Below are 26,175 nucleotides of genomic sequence, written 5' to 3'. Positions count from 1 at the left end.
ATGTGAAAATCAGAGATCTTGGAAAGTCAGTTCTCTCCTTCCACCATGGGGGGGTCACAGAGATCAGCACCAAACTGGCTCTCAACTCTTGCCAAGCCTTCCTCCCAAGTTGTTGGGACTAGAGGCACAAATCACTATGCAAGACTTAACCAGCATGAATACCCTGCTAAGAATCTCAATGACTCTTAACAGCAGAAGTAGATCTAGATTCCCAGTCTTAGTATGAGTTTCTACAGCCTTGTACCTACTTCCCAGGTTCCAACATGTCCTATGAGATGCTATTTGGTCATATATATCCCCCAAACAGATGTAACTTACTGGAAAAAGAACAGGCATTTGTACCCACCCAAATTCCTAGACAAAAGGACCCCAACTCCTTTTTTTGTACAACAGAATCCTTGCGTTTTCCCTTCTTCACGGTATGGAAACAAGTCTCCAGTTGTTCGAGTCCCAGTGCTGCCTGTTCTTCATTGGTGAACAGTGTGCTACCTCTATTATCTTTCAGAGATCTGGGGTTTCTGGCAGAAAGGAACCTGCCATCTATTTCATGCTGCCTTTAGCTTCAGAAGAACATTTGTTGAATGGACCTTTTTACTGTCTACCACGCCCACTACAGAAAAAGACGTTCTGGTGGCTTTTGTGAGACAGGTCTTGTCATGTAGCAGCACAGGAACTCATGATTCTCCTGCGTCAGCCATCTGCATGTGGACATTAAAGGTGCACACCACTACATACCGCTTCTTACCTATGCCCAAGCAATCGCTATCATTCACAAATGTAACTACTAGTAACATCTCAGAATAATTCATCCCTAAGCCCCGCACAATTTAAAATCATTTATTGACCAAATACTATGTTCCTTTTATTGCTTCATCAGAGTGGCCTAAGAGCCCCAAATATTTCCATTAAATTAATGTTTACTTCACATTAAACATCCCCATAGCACAATGCCTGGGAACAGAATGTTTTGGGTTCTGCAATTTTTAGTTGGAAAGAATTCAGGGATGTTTGTATATGTATAGTAAGTGGGTTTTGTTTTTGTTGATTAGATAGGGCTTCACTATGTAGCCCTGGGGCTACCCTAAATTTCACTGTGTCAATCAAGCTAGAATTAATTGATCTACTGGAACTTACTGCCACAGTCAGCAAGTGACAGATCTAGGAAAAGCGATTCCTGCAGGTTTTACGTACAGAGGGAGCGATGCACAGCATTCTGATGACCCTGCTTTCACTGTGAGCCCTCAGTCAGGTAGGATTTCTACTTGTGGCATCATGCCAACGGCCTAAACTTTCAGATTTTGAATCTTTTAGATTTCAGACTTCCAAGAAAGGTCTAACCTCCAACTCATGACCATGTACCTTGTATTCCCATTACTAGGACAAGGTGTATGCCAACATACTTAACTCTAAATCACTTTAACAAGGTAGTCAAATTATTTTGAAGGACCCCAAACTCTGTATTATTCCTATATATATAGTACCCAGTTAATTTTGTTTTTGACTCCGATGGTCAAAAGAACTATTGAAGGACAAATAAAAACAAAAGGAAAAACAAAACAATGAGCCAACTATCCCAGCAGTCAAGTGGCCTAATTGAACCTGTATTAATGTGGCCAAAAGTACTTCTATCCCAGAGGGGCATTTCTGGAACTCCAGATAAAATCAGCTCAGAACTGAGCAGAACAGGCAGGCCTGCCTATAGATGGGAGCCTGGGTGAGGTTAAGAACCAGAGACAGGCTAATAAAAATAACATAGGGTATTAGGGAAATAGTAAAGACATTGAGTTTCTATACAAAACAATCTATTAAGTTTGTAATACTCCACAGAGCTAATTCTCTCTCCAAACTTGTTCCCTGTTTACTCTGGTATACAAGGATAAAATATTTAACCATCATTTTATTAAATGTATTAAAATATATTTTATATCTCACATATTATGTATGGCTATGTAGAACAAACTGGTTTTAGCTAACTTGAGTCCACTCATTTCTGTGGAAAAGCACTAAAAAGATATAAAACTAGTGGAACACTGATGAACACAATATCAGCAATATAACTTGAAAAGTTCCAAAATCCTTTCAAATACGAGGTACCCCCCCCCCAACTGATGTGTAAAGGACAGACCCTGCAGCATGTGCACACTGACGTCAGCTGTCAGCTCACTTTGGAATGCAGAGCAGGCACTAAGGTGACTTTACAAATAAAGACCAAACAAGCGAATACACCATAAAGAAAACTGTCAATATATATCATAAAAAACCTGACATCTTATAAACACTAAAAATAGTTATAAAAGCTCATTTTTAATAACTTTTAAAGTATGAACAACCACCCAGTGAATAGTACCAGGCATTAGCCCAGGGGGAATGGTGGCACAGCTTAGTAGGATATGGGCCTAACACACAACCCTGGGGTTTACTACCAAACACCACAGTGGAAACCCAGTGGCCACTGTTAAGGAAGCAGGCATGTGAAACGCCAAGGAAATCTGGTGACTTGAATTCTCCAAAGCATTTTTTATTTTGGAAGTTTGTTTTTTTGACAGGCAGAGTTTCTCTGTTGTCCTAGAACTCACTTTATAAACCAGGCTGGCCTCAAACTCAGAGATCTGCCTGCCTCTGCCTCCTGAGTGCTGGGATTAAAGGTGTGTGTCACCGCCACCCAGCCTCTCCCAAGTATTTTAATAATAAACACAAAAGACCAATCTGGATATTTTGCTGTTTTGCAAGTAACACCTAACTATGAATTACAGACTTTACACTGAGCTTGGTAAGGTTCCTGGGGACTTCGGGCACATAGGTCAAGGGTTTCTGCACTAGACTATACCCGAGGAGTAGCTCAGATGGGTTTATAAAATACCCACTTGCTCATCCAAACCTGTTCAAGGACTCAGTCCTGACTACACCCTGACCTTGAAATCATTACAGTTTCTGTAAGCAGAACGTCAGTGTGTGGAGCTGTGTAAAGGATGACCACCAACATGGTGTGCACTGGCCTCGACTGCTAGACTAACCTTTCACATCTGAGTTCCTAGTAGCTAATTCTTTCCACTTTTAGTTTCAATCTTCTCTTCAATGCAGAAAAAATAAGAGGAAACAAACAAAATAAAACCAGGTTGGCTTAGCTTTACACTTAAAAAGAAAAGCCACTTTTCCTGCAGATACTGTCGTAGGCCCAGGAAACTTCTAGATACTCCAGTCTTCCAGCTTGGGAATCCAACACCAAACACCATTGCATTTTGTAAAACTGACATGCAAAACACACTGTAATTTTAGTTTTAAGTTTCTCTGATACTGCCAGTCTGATCATTCACTCTCCAGCCTCAGAGAACGATGTCTTGATGCTCATCCATTCAGCTTTTCCCTGTCTTCCACGTGCTTATTCTGATATAATGCTTTATTGAATGAAAACTGGGTGGCACATTGTCTGGCTCTTCTTGGTCTTAAATAATGGTGTATTTAAGAATCTGTTTATGAGTTTTCTTCTCATATTTCTCTTGCCGCCTAGTAGACCTCAAACTCAAAAAAGGACCCAGTGTATTTTCTTTATTGTTACAGGCACAGGCTGAGACAAAAATGGTCAATAAATATTTATTGAATGAGTACACTATCAGTTTTCTCATTAGCATACTTTTATTGATACTGAAATACCCACTCTTCACTGTGTAGATTAGCCCAGGCTGGTCTTGATGAGAGGCAGAATTACAGATGTACACTTTCACACTCATTTTAGGAAAATTCATTTTAAAATTTAATTATATATTTTTTTCTTGAAATTCCCCTTAGAATCCTATGAACACTCTCAAGATACCAAAACACACCCATGATCAGGTCCCTAATTAAGCAGTGGGGACTCTGCATAAAACCTATGCCATGTCCTCACATAGATTTCTAAACTACCAGTTACTTACAGTCTAATAAAATGCTACATCGACATGAACTATTATGTACTGTTTAGGGACTGACATAAAAAACCCTTTAAGTATGAACCAAATGTTGACTGAATCCATGAATTTGGAGTCTGTAGAGAAAGGGCAACCTGCACTAAATGGCAAGCACTGTGTGCTAATAACTTGAGTACTAATAAAGATAAATAAGATGGAGGCCTAAGAACTAAATACATGTACACTTACAGGGCATGAAATGAAAAGAGTGACAAAATACTACCTGAGCAACCTACTAAACAATAGGGAAACACAAGACACCAAACAGCTTAGGGAACAAGGTGGGGAGGTACTGAACTGAGAAGACTGAGGATAAATCAAAGTCCTGTAGTTTCAAATAAATCTTTCACATTATAGATGGGGAGAGGCTGCATTTGAAAAAGAAAAGGGAGCCGGCTCTAAAGCTATAGAGAAACCCTGTCTCGAAGACAGAAAGATGGAGAGACAGAGACACACACACACACACACACAGAGAGAGAGAGAGAGAGAGAGAGAGAGAGAGAGAGAGAGGAGACCAGATGTTACTCCTTTAAAAGGATGTACTCAAGACTTTGTGGAGACAATTACAAAAAGAAGAGAAATGGTTAGCTGTTGTCATGGTCTCAGTAACTAATGATAATACCTTGAGAATAATTTTTAAGTTTATTTTTAACACACGTGCATATTTTGCCTGCATGTATGTCTGTGAATAATATGCATGCTGTATCCACATGCCAGAAGAGAGTGCTGGATCTCCTGGGAATGGATTTACAGAGATGGTTGTAAGCCACCATGCAGGTGCCTGAGAATCAAACCCATGCTCTTAACTGTTCAGCCATCTCGCCAGCACCTGAGGATACTATTTATCACACAGGAAAGCTTTGCAGTGTTTTAATGCCTTTCGACCCACTGCTGAACACCTGCTTGCAGTAAAGAAGCAGAAGCTCTTCTTTTAGAGTTATCCTTCCGCCATCGTTCCTGTACTTACCTTTCACACTACAAACTCCTGGAACGCTTTGCATCTTCCTCTCTCCTGGCAATACCCAGCTAAATTCACTCTGCATTATTTGTATAAGAATCTCAAATACTCCCTACTGTCATTAAGTGTCCTAACCCTGTGTGTGTGAATATTCAAGTACCCAAGGTCTCTGCTTCCTAGAGCATTACTATGAACCCAGCCAGTTTAAACTTAGCTACCTAAAGACACCTACATGAACTATTTAAATGTTATCATCCTCGTGCCTTCTTACCAAACTTCCCAGAAGTACTTTTATTTGCTTCCAGATTGTCAAAGTGCTTTCTTTTTATTAGTACTATGCATATAAAGTCCCAAGATGAGCAGGAGGCCATTTTCTCCTTCCACCATATGATCAAAAGGCTTGCACACAAGCACTTTCTGTGTGCTTTATTACTAACACAGTACCACTTTCCACATACCACTAAACTTTAAATCCTAACAACAGGGACCTGAGTTGCAGATTTGGGTACATTCAGTAGGAAATACACAGCTGTGCTTGAACTGGCCCTTCATTCACAATCAATAAGGACGTCCTAGGAAACAATGGTAAATCACTATGTAATGGCTAGGGTTCCTACTTTGTTCTTTTTCTTCTTGTGAGACTGGGAATTGAATCATGAGCCTCAACTGCTAAACAAATCCACTACCACTGAGTTGGATTGCTGCCATTTTTGCTGATGCTAGTTTTCTTGCAACAAGGTCTGGTTTAACTCATACCAGCCACTGTCTAGCTGAGGATGACTCTGAATTTTGTGATCAACCTGCCTTACCACACCGGGCAGGCCTGGCATTGAAATGGAACAAAACTGAACATCATACATACATTTAAGAGAAATTTTGTATGTCGAATCCTTTTCAGGATATATGCATCCTGTACTGACATTAGATTATCAAGCAGGCAATAGATACAATAACAGTGAAAAGGATACAGCATAACTCACCGCCAGAGAACTGTGAGCTACAACTCGTTCCTTGCTCAGTTGGCAAACACCCACTATTTTTGCTTAAAGTAACAGATCTTTCACAAATTCGAATCCATAATAGAGGATATTTAAACTGTTTTTTCATGTTTTCAGAGGGTAGGGAGCATAAGAGACTTGCTCATGCTTCAATAACCATTCTGTTACAACCCAGCACTGAAAGGTCAAACCTGTATCAGCATAATTACGGATTCTAGGAACACAAATCGTAAGATAAAATTTGGCAAAGTCACTGTGTTAGGATGAATCCTGTCCAGTATAAGAACATTTCAAGTTTCTAAAAGCAAGAGATAAGACTACACAAATAGTTTGTTTGAGCACAATATATCCAATTATCACTCCAATAGCTAAAATAAGCTACTTTACATTTATTGGTATTAGCCTTTCTACATGTAATTCAAATACTCAATTTTCTTTAAAAAACCTGAATACGGAAAGTGAAGGTACAAAAAACAGATTTAAAAACTCAGTTTCACAGGCTCACAAGGTTCAAATACTCACTCAATAGCCAGACAGTACACCACTTGACAGTGCAGCTCAAGCGAGCTCACATCACCCGACTACCCCTGACTCTACTAACACTGACTTCTCCTTCCAAGTGTTCCCCACTCTTAGCTGAAAGAGGGCAGCTGCATTGCTGCTTCCCTCGCACCCACACGCTAAGCTCTTTCCACGGCATTTGCTCTTCTCAACTACAACACATATGCCTACGGGGGTCCCTGGGAAAGCACTGGCTACACGAAGCAGCAGAGTAGCTGTGGGAGATCAATTCTGGACTAAGAATTCCAGATAATGGCTAACGTACTTAACATATACTTAATGGTATACCAATTTATAAGAGCATAAGCAGCAACTTGTGACAGGTTATCTTTCGTCTCCATTAGTCCAATATTCCAAAGCAACTCACATTATAAGAAATAGGGTTTCCATAAACACTGGACCCAATGAGTGATCTCAAAGGGGGTATGAAACCCTGAGGCTTAATTTACTTTACCCCTATTCCCTGTGGCAAAATCAGCAAATAAAATTAAACACATTTTATTTCAAGGAAGAAATTAAAAATATCAATACATGTCATTTTCCAAAACATTTTAAATTTCCCTCATTTTTATAAAATTGCAGTGGCTCCAAATAAATCTTGCCATGTGACAACACATAAGCAACAATGTTAATGTGCCAGCTAATTCCAACACATAAATCTAAATTCCAGGAACGTAACATACAGTAAGTAGTTTGGGGCTGCTGTAAGTACATGTGGGGTAGGGAGGAAAAGCATATTTGGATTCAGAAGATTTCAGTCATCTCGAGGATAGCAAACGCTGATGTGCACGCTGTCTGCTTTTTAAACTGTTGTCATTAGGACCAACAACACAGTTCTGAGAGCACTTGCATACACATGAAGCTCCTAGGGTAGCCCCAAGAGCCACTTCCCCATTCTTACCAAATTTTTGTGTTTAAAAGTAAAGAATTGCCGGGCGGTGGTGGCGCACGCCTTTAATCCCAGCACTTGGGAGGCGGAGGCAGGCGGATCTCTGGAAGTTCGAGGCCAGCCTGGTCTACAAGAGCTGGTTCCAGGACAGGCTCCAAAACCACAGAGAAACCCTGTCCCGAAAAAAACCAAAAAAAAAAAAAAAAAAAAAAAAAAAACCAAAAAAAAAAAAAAACAAAGAAAGTGTGCCTTTGCTATGTTACAAAGCTAGAAATATGGGATTAGAGTGTGTAAAACACTGGCTGCTCCTTCAAAGGACCTGGATTCAGGTTCCAGCATCTACATGGTAGTTTATTATCTGTAACTCCAGTTCCAAGAAATCCAACACCTCCTTTGACCACCACAGGCTTCAGGCACATACGGTGCACAGATATACATGCAAGCAAAATATTCACACACATAATTTTAAAAACTCTTTTTAAAGACTAGTTAAACAAGGAAGGCGACGACTTTCTTGATTGCAGATAAAAGAATCACCACAAAGTCAAATTCTTAGGTTGGTGGGGGAAAAAAAATCACAAAATGCTTCAACAATTAAACTTTGGGCGAAATTTTTGAGACACAAAAATTCTATGCAAGGGTGACCTTTGGAAAGTAAGGCAGGTATCTGGATTCCAAATGAAAACACGGTTCCTATATGGATTGTCTTAGTACAAGTTGACATGAGTCCATCTGATATTACAATGCTCATTGTTTGTATTTTGTGTTGAAACAAGGTCTCATTAGGTAGCCCGAGATGACCTTGAACTCAAATCCCCCTGCCTCTGCCTCCAGACAGCTGAGCCACATCTGTTCTGCCTTCATATTTGAAACAAACTACTGCCAATCTAGTATCTATGGGCTATCATTATAAAAATCTTAATATACATAATTTTCAATTAATAAACACATAGATGCATTTAGAATACATTCTTTGTTGGTATCAAAAATAAATAAGATTACTTATTTTTCTCTTTAATTCCTTGATGGGTACTATTTTCTAACATGACTAATGAAAAATACGGCCAAGAAACGAAGATTTTTTTAGAATACTTATACACTTAGGAAATGCAGTTACCAAAGTCAACCCATTACAAACACAGCAAAATGCTATCATTCTGGGGATGCTAATCCAGGATGTAAGCAACAGTTTCCAGTGCCTCTTGAGCTGGCATTAAGGACTCCAAATATACCAACTCCAAGGATGACCTGGTAGCTTGTTTTATCACTAATATCACTAATACTAGTACAGACAAGAATGAGCAGAGGGAAATTCTTAGTGAGACTTTCAGAATGTACTTATTTAGGTGTGTACATATGTGCAGGAGCACACGAGTATGGAGACAAAAGTACTTCAGATGCTCTCCACTTCCCCCATCTTGCCAAGTGGGCTAGCCTGGCTGAAACCCAAGCTCAAGGAATCTATTCTCTGCTCCCTCCTCACAAAATGTACTTTTCAACATAATCATCTTCATTTTGTTAAGAAGGTTTGGAGCTGGGCGGTGGTGGTGGCACATGCCTTTAATCCCAGCACTCAGGAGACAGAGGCAGGTGGATCTCTGTGAGTTCGAGGCCAGCCTGGTCTACAGTGTGAGTTCCAGCCAAAGCTACACAGAGAAACCCTGTCTTGGGGGAAAAAAAAAAAGTTCATTTGTGAACACAATAAAACAAAAATTCAAAAAAGTGTGACAAAACCTGTCAATCTAATATGAAGCAACCCAGGGGCTATTACATTTTCCAATCAGAGATACCATATTTGGCAGGGCTTGTTGATTGTCAACAAATACTCAGGGGTGTATTAGATTGGGAGGACAGAAATCTTAACCTACAATATACTATGATATTAAGCTATGACCAAAATAAATTTAAAAATTACATAACCCAAAATGCAGTTCTACCTTTTTGGGCGGTGGCAGGGATCAAATCCAGGGACAGGCGCATGTCTCTGCCTGCCAGCCCTGTACCTGAGTAACAAGTCTAACACATTAACCAAGGAAAATCACCAAACCACCAGCACCAGTATCACGTGAGACCTTGGTACAAAGAAATGTGTGCTCCTTGGTTCTGCAATTTTGCTGAAAATCAGACACTGGGGTAGAGAGCCCAAAATCTGTGTTATGGAGGCTCAGAGATCTGTGTTTAGAGAGCGTCCTCACTCAGATCCAAGAAACACTGACAGAAGGACGATCATTGCTGCTGTCCCATAGAAGACCCAGTTTTTGCACCAATTTATCTTTGTAAAAAGCTGTTCATTTTTAGTCTGCATGCCAGCTACAGTCTAGTGCACACAGAGGCCAGAAGGTATCGGGCCCCTGGAACTGAAGTTACAGCTTATTATGGGTTGTCAAGTGCATCCTTTGCAAGGGCAGCCAGTGCCCTGAATGGCTGAGCCATCTTTCCAGCACCCCACTGTGCAGAAACTGTTTGGCTAAGAAGACATCATTTGTAGACAATTATTTCAGTGATCATTTTCATTCTGCTAAATTAATTGATCCAAAATGAAAATAATGTGTAACATATTCAAATTCAGGTAAGTACAAAATTTTCTAACCAGTTGAAAGAATTAACAGAGGTTAAAGTATATTCTGGAGAAATTTTTGATACTGCTAAGACCAAGAAGTTCAGAAATTACTAACAATTACCGAATAATTTAAGATTCAGTTTAATGTTTCTCATTCATTCATAAACGTATCGATTAACATTTAAATCTAAGAAGTCAGTGAAATAATTATATAGTAATTGAAAATACTCAAAAAATGATCTCTAATTATGCTAAAATGCATGCAATGTTTTATATCTTTTTGCATGAGATTACACAACTTGTAATGTAGGTAACCCATAGTCAAATACAGCAAAGGTAATATACGTAAGATTTACACAGTTCTTTGAAAACCCAGAAACATGCAGAATCTCATTTAGCCGGTGGAAGCTAGAACACAGAATTACTTCAAAGACCCAGTAAGAAAGCATGGAATGTAACGAGTAAATGTGGCTTCTGAAGTTTTCACGCTAACGTATTTATGTACTTTAAATGATGTGCTCAATACATGAATTAAATTTAATGTGACTGTCTTTACAACATAAGCCAAAAAAGATTTGGTAAATTACCAACGCTGAAGTCTTCAATACTGTCAAACTGCTTATATACAGCATTTAAGAAAGGGCCCCAGACATTACCTTACTGACTGAACTTTAAAATATGGGAACAATGTATTCAAATTTAGTATGCTTGCACTTAATTCTACCCAACTGTACTAATCCTAATCTTAATTTGAGATCTGAAGTCCCTCACAGGGAATTGAGGTAGGTAGTTTCTACAAGACAGGATTAAATGCCATTGCAAATATTGAGCAGCCCCTGTGAGAGACCTGTTTCTTTTATCTTCTTTTATGAGTGTGAGTGTTCTGCCTGCATGGATGTCTGTGTACCGTGTACACCTAGTGACTGCAGAGGTTATAAGAGGACACTGGATCTCTGGAACTAGCGTTAATAAAGGTAGTCCTCTCTATAAATCAATGCTCTTAACAACTGATCAATCTTCCCAGCCCCTGGTAGTTGTTTTTAAAACAGAAAGACACACACTGAAAACGAACAACACTGCCTTTAGCCATTTTTAAGTGACAAGTAATTACGCTCTTGAAAAGAGGGAAATAGTAAGTAGTACCAATGGTTATTTCAGTCATGCATGTCTGAAGGGATCCTTTTTGAACCTGTATATGTACCTGAATACTTGCTACATTGAAATTTTCGTTAACTCAGACCTGGAAATAACAGATTATTTCTGTTCTTCAAAAAAAAAAAAAAAAAGAGAAAATAAGGCATAAACTTCATCATGTAAACAAACAACAATGAAAAGGAACTTTTAGAGGTGGTCATAATCCAGACAGTTTTATAAAAACATCAAACATCAAAACGGTAGCAGTCACAGGAATTTTAAGTGTCTTCAATGTTTAAAGTTTTATTTTATTTATTTGTTTGTTTTCAAACAGGTTATCTGTATAGTCCTGGCTGTTCTGGAACTTCCTCTGTGGATCAGGCAGGCCTTAAACTCATCCACCTGCATCTGCGTCCCTGGGATAAAATGTGTACACCACCACAGTGCAACTAAAGCTTTATTATTCAGTAATCAAGAAACCCCACAACAAAAAACATACTGCTTATAACAAACAAACAGTGCATTTGATACTTAAACAAAAAGATAACTTTAAATTTCTACAAACATAATTTTATAATGATATATTTTGATTTGATATATACAAATTAATATACTGTATGACGGTGGCCTAAAAATGTTGGTATTTTTAAAAGATGCATGTAAAATTTTAGCTATATCCATTTATTTCCCACCACCAATAAAACAAAGAAAATTTTGCCCACAAATGTCTATGTAGAAGGTAAACACAAGGAAACAAAAGACAAATACGCACTGCTTTCTCTTGAGACTTGTTTGTTTCCCTTTCATTCAGTGGAACTGGAAAATGAACCCAGTGTCTCAGCTGGGAAAGCATCCACCTAATGAGAGCAACACTGAAACCCTGACCACAGGGCCTGGCTTTTCCTTATGCTGCCTGGCACATGCAATTAAGTCCAAACTAGCCTTCACCTTGAAGCAGTCCTCCTGTCTCAGCTTCCCGAGGGAAGGGATGATACTTGACAGCACTTTGGTGGTTTATGAATTTTATTAATTTTTTTAAAGGTTTTATTTTTTTCCCCCTTAGGAGAGGGTGGGGGGGGTTACATCTTATGAAGCTGCATGTGTGTGGCATATGCATTCAGAGACAACAGACAACGTGCCAGATGTTTCTCTCCTTCCACCATGTGGATTCTAGTGTTGGAACTTAAGCCATGAGGCTTTGGTAGCAAGTGCCTTTATCCAGTGAGCCATCCTGCCAGTCTTAAGATTACATTTTACTACCTGAGAAGCCCTAACTAAATTAGCATCCAGAGAACATTGAACCACCACTCGATTCTTCAGGAAGCCTTCTCCATTTACCCTAAAAGACACACCCCACATATCTGTATCAACAGAACAGTTTACTGTATCCCAACTGGTCTCATAAGCAGCTGCACAGCGAAAGACTGGAGGAAACAGTCTAAGAATGGAGTTGTGAGGAAAAAAACAAACAAACAAGAGTCTTGTGACCTCTATAGAAAAAAACATTTCTGCCATGTGCAGCTTGTCTGCCGCAAGCAACTTGTAACAGGATACTTTAATCATGTGATCCTCTTAACCCTCAGATAGGAACTGTCTGGTGCTCTGACAATAGCTACTGCATCAGACTTTAGTTCCCCGCATTCATCAGCTCAAACCCCCAGGCCCACCGCCTCAACAAAGGTAAACAAAGGATAAAGAGCTTTGATTTTGGGCTAGTGTCATCTGACACTGCATTTCAGTACTTTTAAAGCTTCGACCACATATCTGATCATATTCCTTTACAAAATCTCATTCGTTTGATAACACAGTTGCATCCTTTTCCTCGTTAAAATCGATGTTTTAACTGTCAATTTAGCTTCCTATTATTAGTCACTCAGTGATATTTAGCAATTTACATAAAAATAAGTTACTCTAATATTCAAAGATATTTTTGAATAAACTTTAAGCTACAATTTAGTGTTTAAGAAACAAGAGCCAGCCGGGCGGTGGTGGCGCACGCCTTTAATCCCAGCACTTGGGAGGCGGAGGCAGGCGGATCTCTGTGAGTTCGAGGCCAGCCTGGTCTACAAGAGCTAGTTCCAGGACAGGAACCAAAAGCTACGGAGAAACCCTGTCTCGAAAAATCAAAAAAAAAAAAAAAAAAAAAAAAAAAAAAAAAAAAAAAAAAGAAACAAGAGCCAAAGCCTGGCCCCTGTCCATATCGTATTGCTAGTAAATACCAATCACACCTAACATAATACCCCAAATACACTGACATCTAAAAAAAAAAATTGATATTTTACTGAATGTTTGGTGCTGAACATAGATTATATAAATACCCAAAACAAAGAATAAAATTTACAAAATACAGATAAACCAAGCTTTTTTTAAAAAAAATCTCATCTGTCAAGAAGAAAATTGTTTACTTACAAAATAAAAGCAAGAAATTCCAAAACAATGATAAAATTGGATGTTCCTTTATTTTATATGAACTACAATTAGCATACGCATCCTGAATTCTGCAAGACTTCAAAGTTGATTATTTCAAGACACAAAAAAAAAGACTGTAGTATTCTAAGATTAAAATAATATCACGTTAACTTTTGCTGAAAGAATTGATAGCATACATAACTTCACACTAAATCAGAAAGTGGAAACTGTTTTCTATACTGCATTTTTCCTACCAGCTTTAAGCAAATCACCAATGGTATGCTAATTAATGAGGCAAATGGAATGAGACAGCTGAGACACCAAAAGCACTAACAACTGGGTAACAAGGAGGTCATGGGTCACTCAGAGGCTGACTCTTCTGGGGAAACCTCCTGTACTAGAACAGGGTTTTCTTGATGTAGGAAAGGAAGGCTGAGTAGACTTTTCTTGGAGCTACAGTAGAGCCTGAATACTAAACTCTCAGGAGACTAGGACCACTCAAATGTTCTTCAATAAATTACACAATTTCACAGCCTTGGACAAAGGCAGCTTGGTATTAACAACAAATGATTAAGCATCTTGGAATCTTAATTCAGAATTAAATCAAATACTGGAGGAGAGATAGTAACAGAAAGACAGTTAAAATATTAAAACAAATCAATTAAAATTGCAATTAAGAACTCATTAATTCCCAAATTGTTAAAAGTTAAAACAAGTTCCACGTCCCATCACCTTATACTTATGAAAACTGTAATGGGAATTAAGAGTGGCTATTATTTTACAATATCAAATTTATTATTTTCAAGTAATTGCTAAACACAAAATTTCTGAATATTCCAAACATTTAGAAAATACTTTCTGTCCTCTGCTTTGTCTGAAAAGAATAAAAACACTAAACAAAAAAATGAAATATTATTTGGTACAAAAGGTTACATCTTTGTCATGCTTTACAACCAATTGCTTTTATGTAAAATTTTGATTGACTGAAGTCATCTTTCCATGACATACCTTTCATCAAAAGGAGGCAGGAACTATTTACAAAAATACCATCTACCCCAGAACATTCTACTCTGCAGACAGGTGTTCTGTAAAAGGACAACATACGAATACACAGAAATTTTTATGTGAGAAGTACCACCTATGATCATTAGCTGGTCAACTGGATATGTTAAATATGAGAATCTACATCTACATATGAAAATTTAAATACTATGGAATGAAAACCACAACATGGCATCAGTTTCTCCCAAGTACTGAAAATGAAAATTCAAAAATGGACTTTCCTAGACGAATCTACTCAGATGCTACTGAGCCTACCAAAGGTGGGAGGGAACATGAACCAGCATTTGAACAGTACTAACATCAGGCAGGGTTACTGGGCAGGCTTAACACAAGGAAGTACTTCCAACACAGCACTACGTTTTAAAATACTTCTAGAAAACAAGAAGAAATGCTTCAGTGGCTAAGCGAACTGTTGGAGAATAAGACCAAATCCACTTTCACTGACATTCTAGTGATGCTGTCTGTTTGTGGTTGACTGGTTGGTTGAAAACTTAACACTAACTCGTCAAGTGACAATAGGGGAAACGTAGGTACTGATACTAAATAAGTGATGGAACAAGATTAAAACCATGAATTATTTTATAATCAAGAGAGATTTACCTTCAAACATTTTTGTTCAAGATTCAAAAGATTTATTTGAAAAAAATCAGCACAAAACAAAGAGATCCTTAATAACCTTTCTCAGAATATATGAATAGTCAAAATCTATATGAAATGTAAGCAACAACTCTAATTTTACACAATATGGATGGTTTATACAATCTGAAGCCGCATGCCTCCCACCCACAGATACACTACAACACTACACTATTGATCCCCACTGACATCAGCTTTCACTAACAGTCTGACTTCGGGGTTATTGGAACAAACAGAAAAGCAAAATCATTTCCACTTTTAAATAGGATTAGCTAAAGCAACCACAGCAAGTTTTATAAAGTCATGAGGGAATACCACTAAGAACATTTTTAAATTAGGCAAAATCATTTCTTTATTGATATTAAGTAACTACATAGATTTAATAATAATGTGGCATAGTTATTCTTAGCTATGATCACAACACATTTCAACATTCACAATGATGGGCATCTTTATCACTAACCTAATCTACAAAGCTTATGAAAAGAAAATACAAAAAAAAAAACCTCAAGCTTTACAAAAGAAAAACTTCAATCTACGTACGTTAACAATAAAACCATTTTTTTCCAGGTAACAGACAACGTATAAAGGCATACCATTGAAAGTGTTTTTCTAAACAGCCGGGAATGAAAGAATATTTAGTATCTCCGACGCTTATTGGGGCCTTCAAAGTTGCCCCCTTGACTTCCTCTACCAAAAGCACCAGGACCTCCACTCACAGGACCTACACCACTCATTGGTGCCTGTGGAGTTTCAGAACCTGTTCTATTTCCCATAGGCGAACCCATCTGGGACGGAGGTCCTTGAGGAAACCTATCATTGTGCTATAATGACATACAGTAAAGTCCATTTGGAACACGCCAAAATATAAGTGACAAGAAAAATTGGCAAAATCCCAAGTGGTGATGTCAGGAAGTTCAGCAGAAAGTCCAGCAGAGTCAGGATCAAACATAGAAGGAAGAAAGGAGCAATTTAATTAGTTCCTGTTTTTAAAAAAATAAATAATAATAAGCATCTGAAGATTTACAAGTTGCTAAGCTATGCCCCATTTGGTGAAACGAACTGATTCTGACATAAGCAAATGCCTCCTTATGCCCAATCACACTGCTCTGATCCCTTTTTAAAAAGCTTATAACTACATTAAACTATAATGTAAAATATATATACATAATATCATTTTGCTCTGAGATGGAGTATCTGTAGCCCAGGCTGGCCTCTAACTCATGATTCTACCTCTACCTTTACCTCCCAGCTCCTGGGACTATAATATAAACATGCACCATCTGTCCTGGCAAGAAAGATACTTTTTAAAAAGAAATCAGAGATGTAAAACTGAGGAGCAGCATCATACTATTTCATAAGTAAACATTCTATAAACTTGAGAATCAATGCTTTTAAAACACAAAGCACTAACATGAACATCACAAAAAACTGGGACTTAATAGAGACATATGAAATACTATCCTTTAAAGTCTAGTATTAAGAAAATAAGATTAAGTTTCAAGAACTGTTTAACAAATTATTGAGAACACATTAAATATCTCTATCATTTATTCTGTGACACTTTATAATAGTTAATCTCAAGTGATGAACAGAATTTTGTCTTAAAAAAAAGAAAAAACCACCAAAGATGACATTTAAATTAAATTTACAATTTTAAGTAATGTGTAGAAATATAGGTTGGTTATGTCTATGTTACTGCTAACGATTAAATGCTAAAGAGAAACTTAACCAACATACTTCAAGTTTCAGGAGTTACATTACAAAAATGCTGCCTCTCCGAAATGCATCGACTTCTTTATGTGCCACCTGACTGTCCTAGATACTATGACCCTGCTTTTTCTATGACCCTTGTATAATTAATTTTAAAATGATATCAAGAAAACCAGTGCATGCTTCATTTCTGCAATGCACAGTGTATTCCTTTTAGTCCCTTCTGATCACCACAGACATAGAATGATGGCATGTCTAAGTTAAATGCTAGTGCATCTTCCTTCTTAGCCACCAATGGAACTTTAACTTTTGGTATGGTAAACCAAACACCAAACACCCTTTTTGAAATCTAGTCACCAATTTTACTTTTCAGAACAACTATCAACAAGCATTACATGAGGAAACATTTTCCTACTCTAAGGCCTCAGAAATAATAAGAGGCACCTTTCCTGCTACCTGATATGCAAAGATGACAGAAATTACAACTGAGAAAGTCAATTTTCATGTTTTACCCATACAAAGATATCTTCACACTCTTGGATCAAGACCAAAAAAAAAAAATCTGTATTTTTAGGTTACTAATACAAGCAATTAATACTTTTCATAAAACAGTACCTTTTTTACTGAAGATAACAGTGTACCTTTAGAAAGCTTTAGAAAGATAAAGTTTTAGTGTTAACTATTTTCCAGTGAAGTAAATGGTCTGAAATAAATTATACTGTTTTCATAAAAACTAAAATCTGTCATTTCATACATAGTAGAGTTGTTTCCAAAGGTAAATAGTCTACATAGAAAAAGCACAATATAAACACTTAGCATTACATCCATACACTCAAAGACAGATGTAAATTAAAAGTACTGAAGAATAACTGTAGTGGCACATATCTTCTATATTGAGGTAGCAAAGTAAGTAGTGATGGCAATACTAACATAACATCTGGCCACTTAAAACTGTCTCAAATAAATAAAAACTTAACCAAGTTGCTTTCTCTTCGTTGGCTGTACATCTGTACTGCCAAAAGCAATGATGTCTGGCTATAATAAGTGTGAAGTTACCTTTGGGGCAGAAAAAATGTTTAGTTATAAAATAAAATCAAAATAATTTTAGTGATACGTTACCACTGTGCCATTATCGGGTATCATTGGAGTTCCCATATTTGCAGCTCCTTCTGGTCCCATGGCAGGACCAGGGCCCATTGGTGGGCCAGGTATAGTTCCTCTGTTGTTCATATTCATACTCATCATTGGAGGAGGCCCTTGGGTACCAGCAGGTGCTGGGCTAAATGCATCTATGCAAAACAATCTACACTTAGAGCTGTCCTATCTTAGTTTAGTGAACATTAACAACTTTATAACTCATAAAAACAAAACTATTATCAAAATAATTTTCCTTCCTTAAGAATGGAACACTAAACCATCAACAAAACAGCATCATATACACAGTAAAATTCTCTTTATTAAAACAAGCCTACAAGAAATAAGTAAAGCCATGTCAATTTTTTAGAGCAATTGAGACTAAGATATTCAAAGTTTCAAAAATCAGAAATACTAAGTGTAGCTTAATTTAAAGAAATGACCCTTGATAATTTTACATTCCACCAGCCTTAATAAACGGTAAAGGGTTGGCACTCAAAAACTAAATACAGCTAAAACTATTAGCATATCAAAACAATGAATCTTAAAAAGGAAAATCAGTCCAGGGAATTGCACAACATTAGCTATAAAAAAGAATCCCTTGGCTTTTACAAAATTGTTAAAACTTACCAAAGAATGGCTTTTCAATTTTATATTAAAATAAATAGTCTAAACAACAACAAAAAAAATCTTACTCAGGTCAAACCAGGTTTTAAAACACAGTTACATCCAAACAGAAAATGATTATTAGGGAGTACTTCTAAAAAGTGAAATTCTGAAAAGAGGCATAATCAGACTTCTAATTAGGTCATTAAGATATCCACCTGAGTCATATTACAATACTGTCTGAGCTGTACGTCAACATGTATGGTAGTCTGAAATAAAACATTTTAAGGGATGATTTTTTTATTTTTAATTTTTAATTTTTTAAGGGATGAGTTTTTTAACCATAAAACTCCAAAACCAAAAACTAATGCCAAAATCAAGATTTCTTCTACTATTTCAATACATGGCCAGTTTTCAGATATTCAGAACTGACTTTCTTAAGAACACAGTAAGTCCATGGCACAGGACCTAAAGCAGCTGAATACTGCAGTGTCAAGACTAAGGAGCAGGAGAAAGAAGAAAGTCACACTCCTCGCCAATCCATGCTATTGCTCTTTGAACTCTAATCCAAGAAACAACCAATTTCAAAGGAAACAAGTTCCTTAATTGCAACATATTCTTTCTAATTAATCAACACTTAAAGTTAATAATTTCTACTTCCTCAATACAGTTATAAACATGGATATAACAGAAAAGAAAGGCAGATGGCAACAACTACAAGCCCTCTTAGTTCAATTTTTCCTGAAAAAAAAAAAAAAACAGGTTAAAGACCTTTGTTTTCCCCTCATTTTTTTTTAAAAGGGAGGTCTTGTGTGTAGCCTAGGGGGTTTGCTGTCACATACTCCTGCCTCAGCCTCTTTGATGCCAGAATTATAGGTATGAGACCCCCACGGCCAGCCCCCTTCTCTTTATTAGTATTATGAGAGTTCAGACAGTTAATGATACAAGTCAGAACATGTCAAGTAATACTCCCAGCTATCAGTAACGTGGACCTATTTTCCGCCTCCTACCTGTACAAATCTAAGAAATGTCGGCATTATCTGGTGTGTCCACTTGTAATACATCAAAAATGATGATGCCACACTATCAACAGCAACAGAATTTGTGTGGTGCAAATACAGTGCCTTGAGCTCAACCACTGAGCTACAACCCTAGCCCATTTATGAAACTTGATGTACTATGACAGTTTTAACAACTCAACAATTCAACAAGATGGGAACTGCAATAAACCATCAGGTCTTAACACTGACTGAAGACTTTAGGAGAGTTGAGTGCTAAAAAGCATGTTATGATTTCCTAATAAATGTTGCAAAATTTTATTTTTCTTCTAAATTAAGTAATACAAAAGGGTATTCTCATAAAAGTGTTAAGCAAAAGAATGTTTTCAGATCTCTCTGCACTACCAAAAAATGTTTAAAATTTTACAAGTCAAAGTTTGATTCTGAGATGAATGGCAAAAATTCTTTGAAATTGAACTTCATAATCTTACTGTCCTTAAAAAATGCCATCTATTACTTTATGCATTCCCCATAAATTACTATGAAAAAATACTGAGTCATATCACCATTATATACAAAGCTTCAACTCAGAAATCTTGTTATACTAATGATTCCACATGTCCACACACTAACGGCATAGATAGGATCATGGGGCAAGGGCCACGTTTCATGCTTCCTTTGCATACCACAAATGCTAAGTCACACGCTGAAGGCCAAGAAAAGTGACCAAAAGGACAGTAATAAACTATTCTAGATTATCTGACTAAGAATAAAAGAACTAGAATTACAAGTATTTTTTTTTCATGGCTAACTTCAGAAAATATTGATACAATTCCTTATTCTCATATGCTACAAATCTTAAGAATATATTAGTTGGTAATGCATTATATGTTCTGATAGTATAATTGTTAAAACAACATGCACATATGAATTATACAAGTTTCAATTTCGTGACGTTTCTATGGGACAATTTAATATAAAAGTTATGTAAAATGTAATTCATTGGCCAATGATTAAAGTATACCACTTCAAATTTTAAGTTTACTAATAAGAGTCATGATATCTATACACTTTTCCCTTACCTTATTTATGATTCTATTTCTTAACAATTTTGCAACTCCTCTAAAGACATGTAAGGCATCTGATTTCCTCAACAAGCCATAGAAGACTATGAAGAAATACTTCCATGCTAAATACCGTAGCCATGAAAAACATTTAAAACATTTTGTAAAGTAAATAAAAAGGCTCAGTCTCAAACAAAAAGTAAAATTTTTTTTTTTTTTTTTTTTTTTTTTTTTTTGTTTTTCGAGACAGGGTTCCTCTGTGGTTTTGGAGCCTATCCTGGAACTAGCTCCTGTAGACCCAGCTGGTCTCGAACTCACAGAGATCCGCCTGCCTCTGCCTCCCGAGTGCTGGGATTAAAGGCGTGCGCCACCACCGCCCGGCTCAAAAAGTAAAAATTTAAAATAGTAACTCTAAAATCAAGTGAAAATACAAATTAGAATCTGTCAATTTCCAAGGGAAAATGACACTTGGTTTGTACAATATTATAGCATTGTATTTAAGCAAAATGGTTAGAATTGTTGCACCCTGCATCAAAACCTAGTTTAAAAGCTTCTTTCACAGAATATATCAAATTGTATTTTTCAGCTATAAAATATTCTTCCTAGACACTTCTTAAATCCATTTATTAAATATAAGAAATATCACCTTCATAATTGGTTCCATGTTTCAGGTTCTCAGCATACAAATACCATGAACAGCATATAGTCCCAAAATATTTACAAGTAAGTTAAGTTACATAAGTCTTTTGCTTCAAATCCCTACCTCCCATGTTTATTGCTCCTCGGGGACCCATATCACCCATTCTCATTTCCTGTTCTCTCTGTAAGTAAACATAGTTGTCAGAGTCAACCTATCGATCTTATGACTTGACATTTCCCATCTAAAATCAAACAGAAAAGAGTGAGTTGGGATATCACTTTCCATAAAAAATTCTGAAATTTTCCAACATTATTTACTTAGCAAGACTACTAGAAAAGAGGAAACGAAAGGGAAAAGTAAAAAAAAAAAAAAAAAAAAGACAAAAACAACAACAAAAAACACTCCAAGCATCCAAGGCTTAATAAGCATTAAGTGCTTAGAATATTCACTTGATACAATAAGACCAGGTTACAAATGAACCAGCCTACATAAAATCTGCTAGCTTTTTAATGCTGTCACTCCAAAGAAACTTTCATCAAAGATACACCTACCCTGAATAACGCCAATTATATTTAACTTCCACGTTACAGAATTCTTAAGGTTACAGGCTGTTTTTATTATATAAAACTTATGAAAGATCCATGAGTTTTTATTCAACTAGTCAGGCATTCTTCCACCTCTGGTCTATATATACACCCTAAGTCTTCGGTCTACACTAGCAGTTATAAAAAGATTTATGTAATATTGCTTTCCTTTAACTAAAGCAGTGGTTTTATTTAAAACATGAATAAACTGTTTCTCATTTTCCAAGTTCTGAAATGATGCACTGTAGAATTATAACACAAGAGTCAGGTCATAATAAATTAACATTTGAAATTTCATTACATAGCTACTTTATAAAAATTATTTACTGCCAGTTACTTCAAAATTAAGCCAATGAAATTAATCAATAACAATAAAATTGCAATACCACTTTAACCAAAATATTAAATGCTGAAACCATGAAAAGTACTCTAACACAAAAGTACCAATGAGTGTTTCAATTCAATCCATGGCTGAATGAAACAACAATTATTCTTGGGAAAAGCAACTATTGTTAAACATAAATGCTTAATGATGGTATAATGCTGGAGAAAACAACATATAAAATCAAGGGCCTAAAATGCTATAATGTAAGAAGTAGTAAGTAAGCTCTTTAAAGACATCCCTGGATTCAGTAGCAGAGCACCTTTCTACCAAACACAGAGTCCCTAGCACAGGTATGAGGCGGGAAAAGTCCTGCCCGCTTAGAATTGAAGAAATAAATAATTTAATAAAGCAATGTGAAATGAACAAAGCTACGACACAGCCAAAAGAAATGTTTTACCATATTATTTATAAAATGTAAATACAACTTCCTAAGAAATATGTTTTTTCTTCTTATAAAATTTATGTGTTAACAGATACTATCATTAACATATGAAAAAGCAAGAATAAGTAAGGCTGGACATGTAAAGCAAGCCTTTCGTCCCAGCACTCCCATAAGGCAGAGGGAGAAAGGTATCTATTTCTGTGAGGTGCAGGTGAGTCAGGTCTATGTGAAATTCTGTCTCAAAAATGAAAAACACAAGATCATAAGATCAAAACGATGACTAATCAGATGTTATACAGAAAAAACTTTAAACATGTTAAGTATTTATTAGTTAAGTTTCCTTCTCATGACTTCAGGAGATTGTTATGTTCCAAATCTATTGTCACAAACTTCTACTGAAATACAATAGCACAGTAACATAAGAACCTGAAAGTGAGACTTAGGGTATTGTCTATTCACACCAACCTGAAGAATTCACAACTGTGTGCTAACCCAAAACGCAAGAGACCCTTCTCCTATAAAAAATTTCTTTTAATAATGTTGGAGATCAAATTCAGGGTCTCAAGTAGGATAAGCAAGAACTGAGCATTAGCCTCAGGCATGAATAGCTTTTAATACATTTTAAAACAGATAAAAGTTAACATTTTCTTAGATATTTGTGATGTTTTAACTTTGTCGTAAGTATTCATTATAGTGTAAATTGAAAAACTGTAACCAACATCAACAGTCTTTTAATGGCGACTAGAAAAATAGCCCATTGTTAAGAGCAACTGCTACTCTTCCAATGACCTAAGTTCAGTTTCCAGCACCCAAACCAGGTAGCTTATAACCATCTCTAAATTAAGCAGCAAGGGATCTGGTGCTCCCTTCTGGTCTCCAAGGTATCTGTATATATATGGCACACACATATATACATAAATTTATTTTTTTTTTAATTTTTGTGTTTTTTTCTAATTTTTTATTTAACTTTATTTTATGTGCATTGGTGTGAAGGTGTCCGATCTTGTGGAACTGCATTTTCAGACAGTTGTGAGCTGCCATGTGGGTGCTGGGAATTGAACCCGTGTCCTCTGGAAGAGCAATCACTGCTCTTAACAACTGAGCCATATCTCCAACCCTACACATAAATTTAAAAAGAAAAAAAAATCTTAAAAAAATAAAAGACTTTAATTCAAGAGGTCTAGAGAGATGAGTCAGCAGTTAAAGAGCATGCAAATGGATGGCTCATACTATTAGCAATTCTAATTTTAGGAAAACTGAAAGCCTTGTCTGGTCCCTGTAGGCACCTGCACACATGTGGTGCACATTAATTCATGTAGGCAGGCAGAGACACACATTCACACACACACGTGCACACATACAAAAGGAAATCTTCAAGATTTTCATGCAACAAAATAAAACTACAATGAAAACTCAAGTTTTAAAATAGATTCGACCCTATCTATCAGGCAGAATGATCTTTGTGTGTGTGTACACAAGTGTATTATATGAAATGTTCAAATGGCACATCAAGACCCAACTGGTGTGCTTTCTTGATTCCTTTCCTTTTTTTTTTTTTAATTTGGGGGTGGGAAAAAGACTGAGTTTCACTGTGTGAACCTGGTTGTCCTAGAATTTGTGATTAGAAGAGAATGGTCTCAGACTCACAAAAATGCAACTGCCTCTGCCTCCTGAGTGCTGGGATTGACAGTGTACGACATCATGCAAAGCCTTCCAGCATTCTTTTTTTTGAAACCCTGGCTGGTCTGGAACTTACTATGTAACCTTAGCTGGCCTCAACCTTCTAGTAATCAGTCTGTCTCTGCCTCCTGAATGCCTGGGATTAAAAGCACATGCCATAGCACCAGGCCCAGCTTTTTATTTTGAGGCAGAATCTCTCACTGAACCTCAAGTTCGTCAAGTGTAAGAGGTTGGAGTCTCAGAAACTGAGCCCCAGTGCCCATCATGTACACACACACCAAGGCTGGAATTACAGGCTTACATAACCATTTATGACTGCAACGCCTGGCTTTGCAGATGGGTTCTGTGGTCTTGTACTTGGAGAGCATGCACTTACCAACTGCACCACTCTCCGGCCTATTTCTACAAGAGGCCGCCATTCAATAATCCCAACAGTAAAAACCCTACCTAAAATTAACTTAAACTGTAAGACATTGTCTTTCCATAAAAGAATTATAAATTAACAGATGACAAAATAAGAAGCAAAGTACAACTGTTTTCCAAAGCCAAGTACTGAGAGAAGTAATCCCACCGTAGCAGAAAAGTACTTTCAAAAAGTACCCCTTCAGAAAACATACAAAGAAACATTTAACACTGAAAGTTCTAATACTAAATTTATAATACTGAATTTTATCAAGCATTTTCACAATACCAACATTCATGACATTCCAATATGGCAAAAACAATTCCTGATATTTCAACACAATCAGGGGACTTGAACCCACTATGTACTCATATTATTAATGACATACATCTAATTTAAAGTATGATTATGAAGATTTGAATGAAGCAGCAAAAAAAAAATCAACTAACTTTATTAAACCCATCAAAGACTTTATTACTACTCTGTATAACTGAACAGAGCACACAGACAGCCTTCTACTACATTATAAAAGAGGATGGTTATTTTAAAAATAGTTTCTATGTGATTGGGTCTCACAATAGACAAACCACTTTCAACACAAAGTAACATTTTTACCTAGAACTTCAACATCTGATTGCTGACATATTGAGAAATATAGTTTCTGTGTAAAAGAGAGTAAAAATTAGATGATTTGCTTAAAAGACCAATAATTTTTTACATGATGCCTAAATTTTTTTCATGACGGAAGTTCTACTCTAAATTCAAGGCAGAACAGGCTTTAGTTCAAAAGCATTTCTAAGAAACTGTCATCCAAGTATTATCCATGTAAAAAATTATTATTATTATTTTTTTGCTGGGGGGGGGAGGAGTGGGTGGGGAGAGAAAAGATAAAAGACTCCCTGTATAGCCCTGGCCAGCTGCCAGGAATAAAGGTGTACATAAGCACATTTGACTTCACGGATAGTTTTGCAATTCATGAAATACAAAAGCAAGCATGGGAAGATAACTATTTGAATGTCAGAATATTAAACAAATTTACAAATTTACCACTTACACTTCACAAAGTTATTCAACATTAACGACACATAGTAAAAATAAGACTCCATTCCTTAAGTAGGGATGTAAAATTCTTTAATTTACTCTATACTATCTCTATTTGTGTGTGTGATGTGTGTGCATGCCCACAGAAGTCAGAAAAAGATGTTATGGGTGGTTGTGAGCCACCTGATAAGGGTGCTGGGAGTCAAGCATGGGGCCATGGGAAGAGCAGCAACTAAGCACTGGACCATTCATCTCTACAACCTCAACATGTTCTAAATCACTGCTGTAATTTGTAAAATGGGAACTATAAATAAAACTAAAAAACTCATGTCTTGAGTAAATTTTAATTAGTATAAAGGAACCTGGACGCCATAAAGATTGAGAAACTACTGCT

The 26,175-nt window shown here is 36.6% G+C and overlaps 1 protein-coding gene across 1 annotated transcript in view; it reads right to left on the bottom strand.

Moving 5' to 3' along the window:
• Positions 1 to 15,477: 15,477 nt before the first annotated feature.
• The window catches only part of Pspc1 (paraspeckle component 1), a 59,989-nt gene continuing 49,291 nt past the window's right edge, over positions 15,478 to 26,175 (bottom strand). Inside the window, exons 7-9 of the mRNA XM_041633960.1 lie at positions 21,430 to 21,487; positions 17,984 to 18,153; positions 15,478 to 15,975 (exon numbers count right to left, since the gene is read on the bottom strand). Of these exons, the coding sequence (XP_041489894.1) occupies positions 15,790 to 15,975; positions 17,984 to 18,153; positions 21,430 to 21,487 (414 nt within the window). The 3' untranslated portion in view covers positions 15,478 to 15,789. The remainder of the gene's footprint in view (positions 15,976 to 17,983; positions 18,154 to 21,429; positions 21,488 to 26,175) is intronic.

The sequence above is a fragment of the Microtus oregoni genome, unplaced genomic scaffold (genome assembly GCF_018167655.1).
Source record: "Microtus oregoni isolate MIOR12 unplaced genomic scaffold, Mior012 000045F_ref0000178, whole genome shotgun sequence".
NCBI lineage: Eukaryota > Metazoa > Chordata > Mammalia > Rodentia > Cricetidae > Microtus > Microtus oregoni.
The sequence above is the reverse complement of the archived record's forward strand: the minus strand, read 5'-3'. Positions and strand labels throughout refer to the sequence as shown.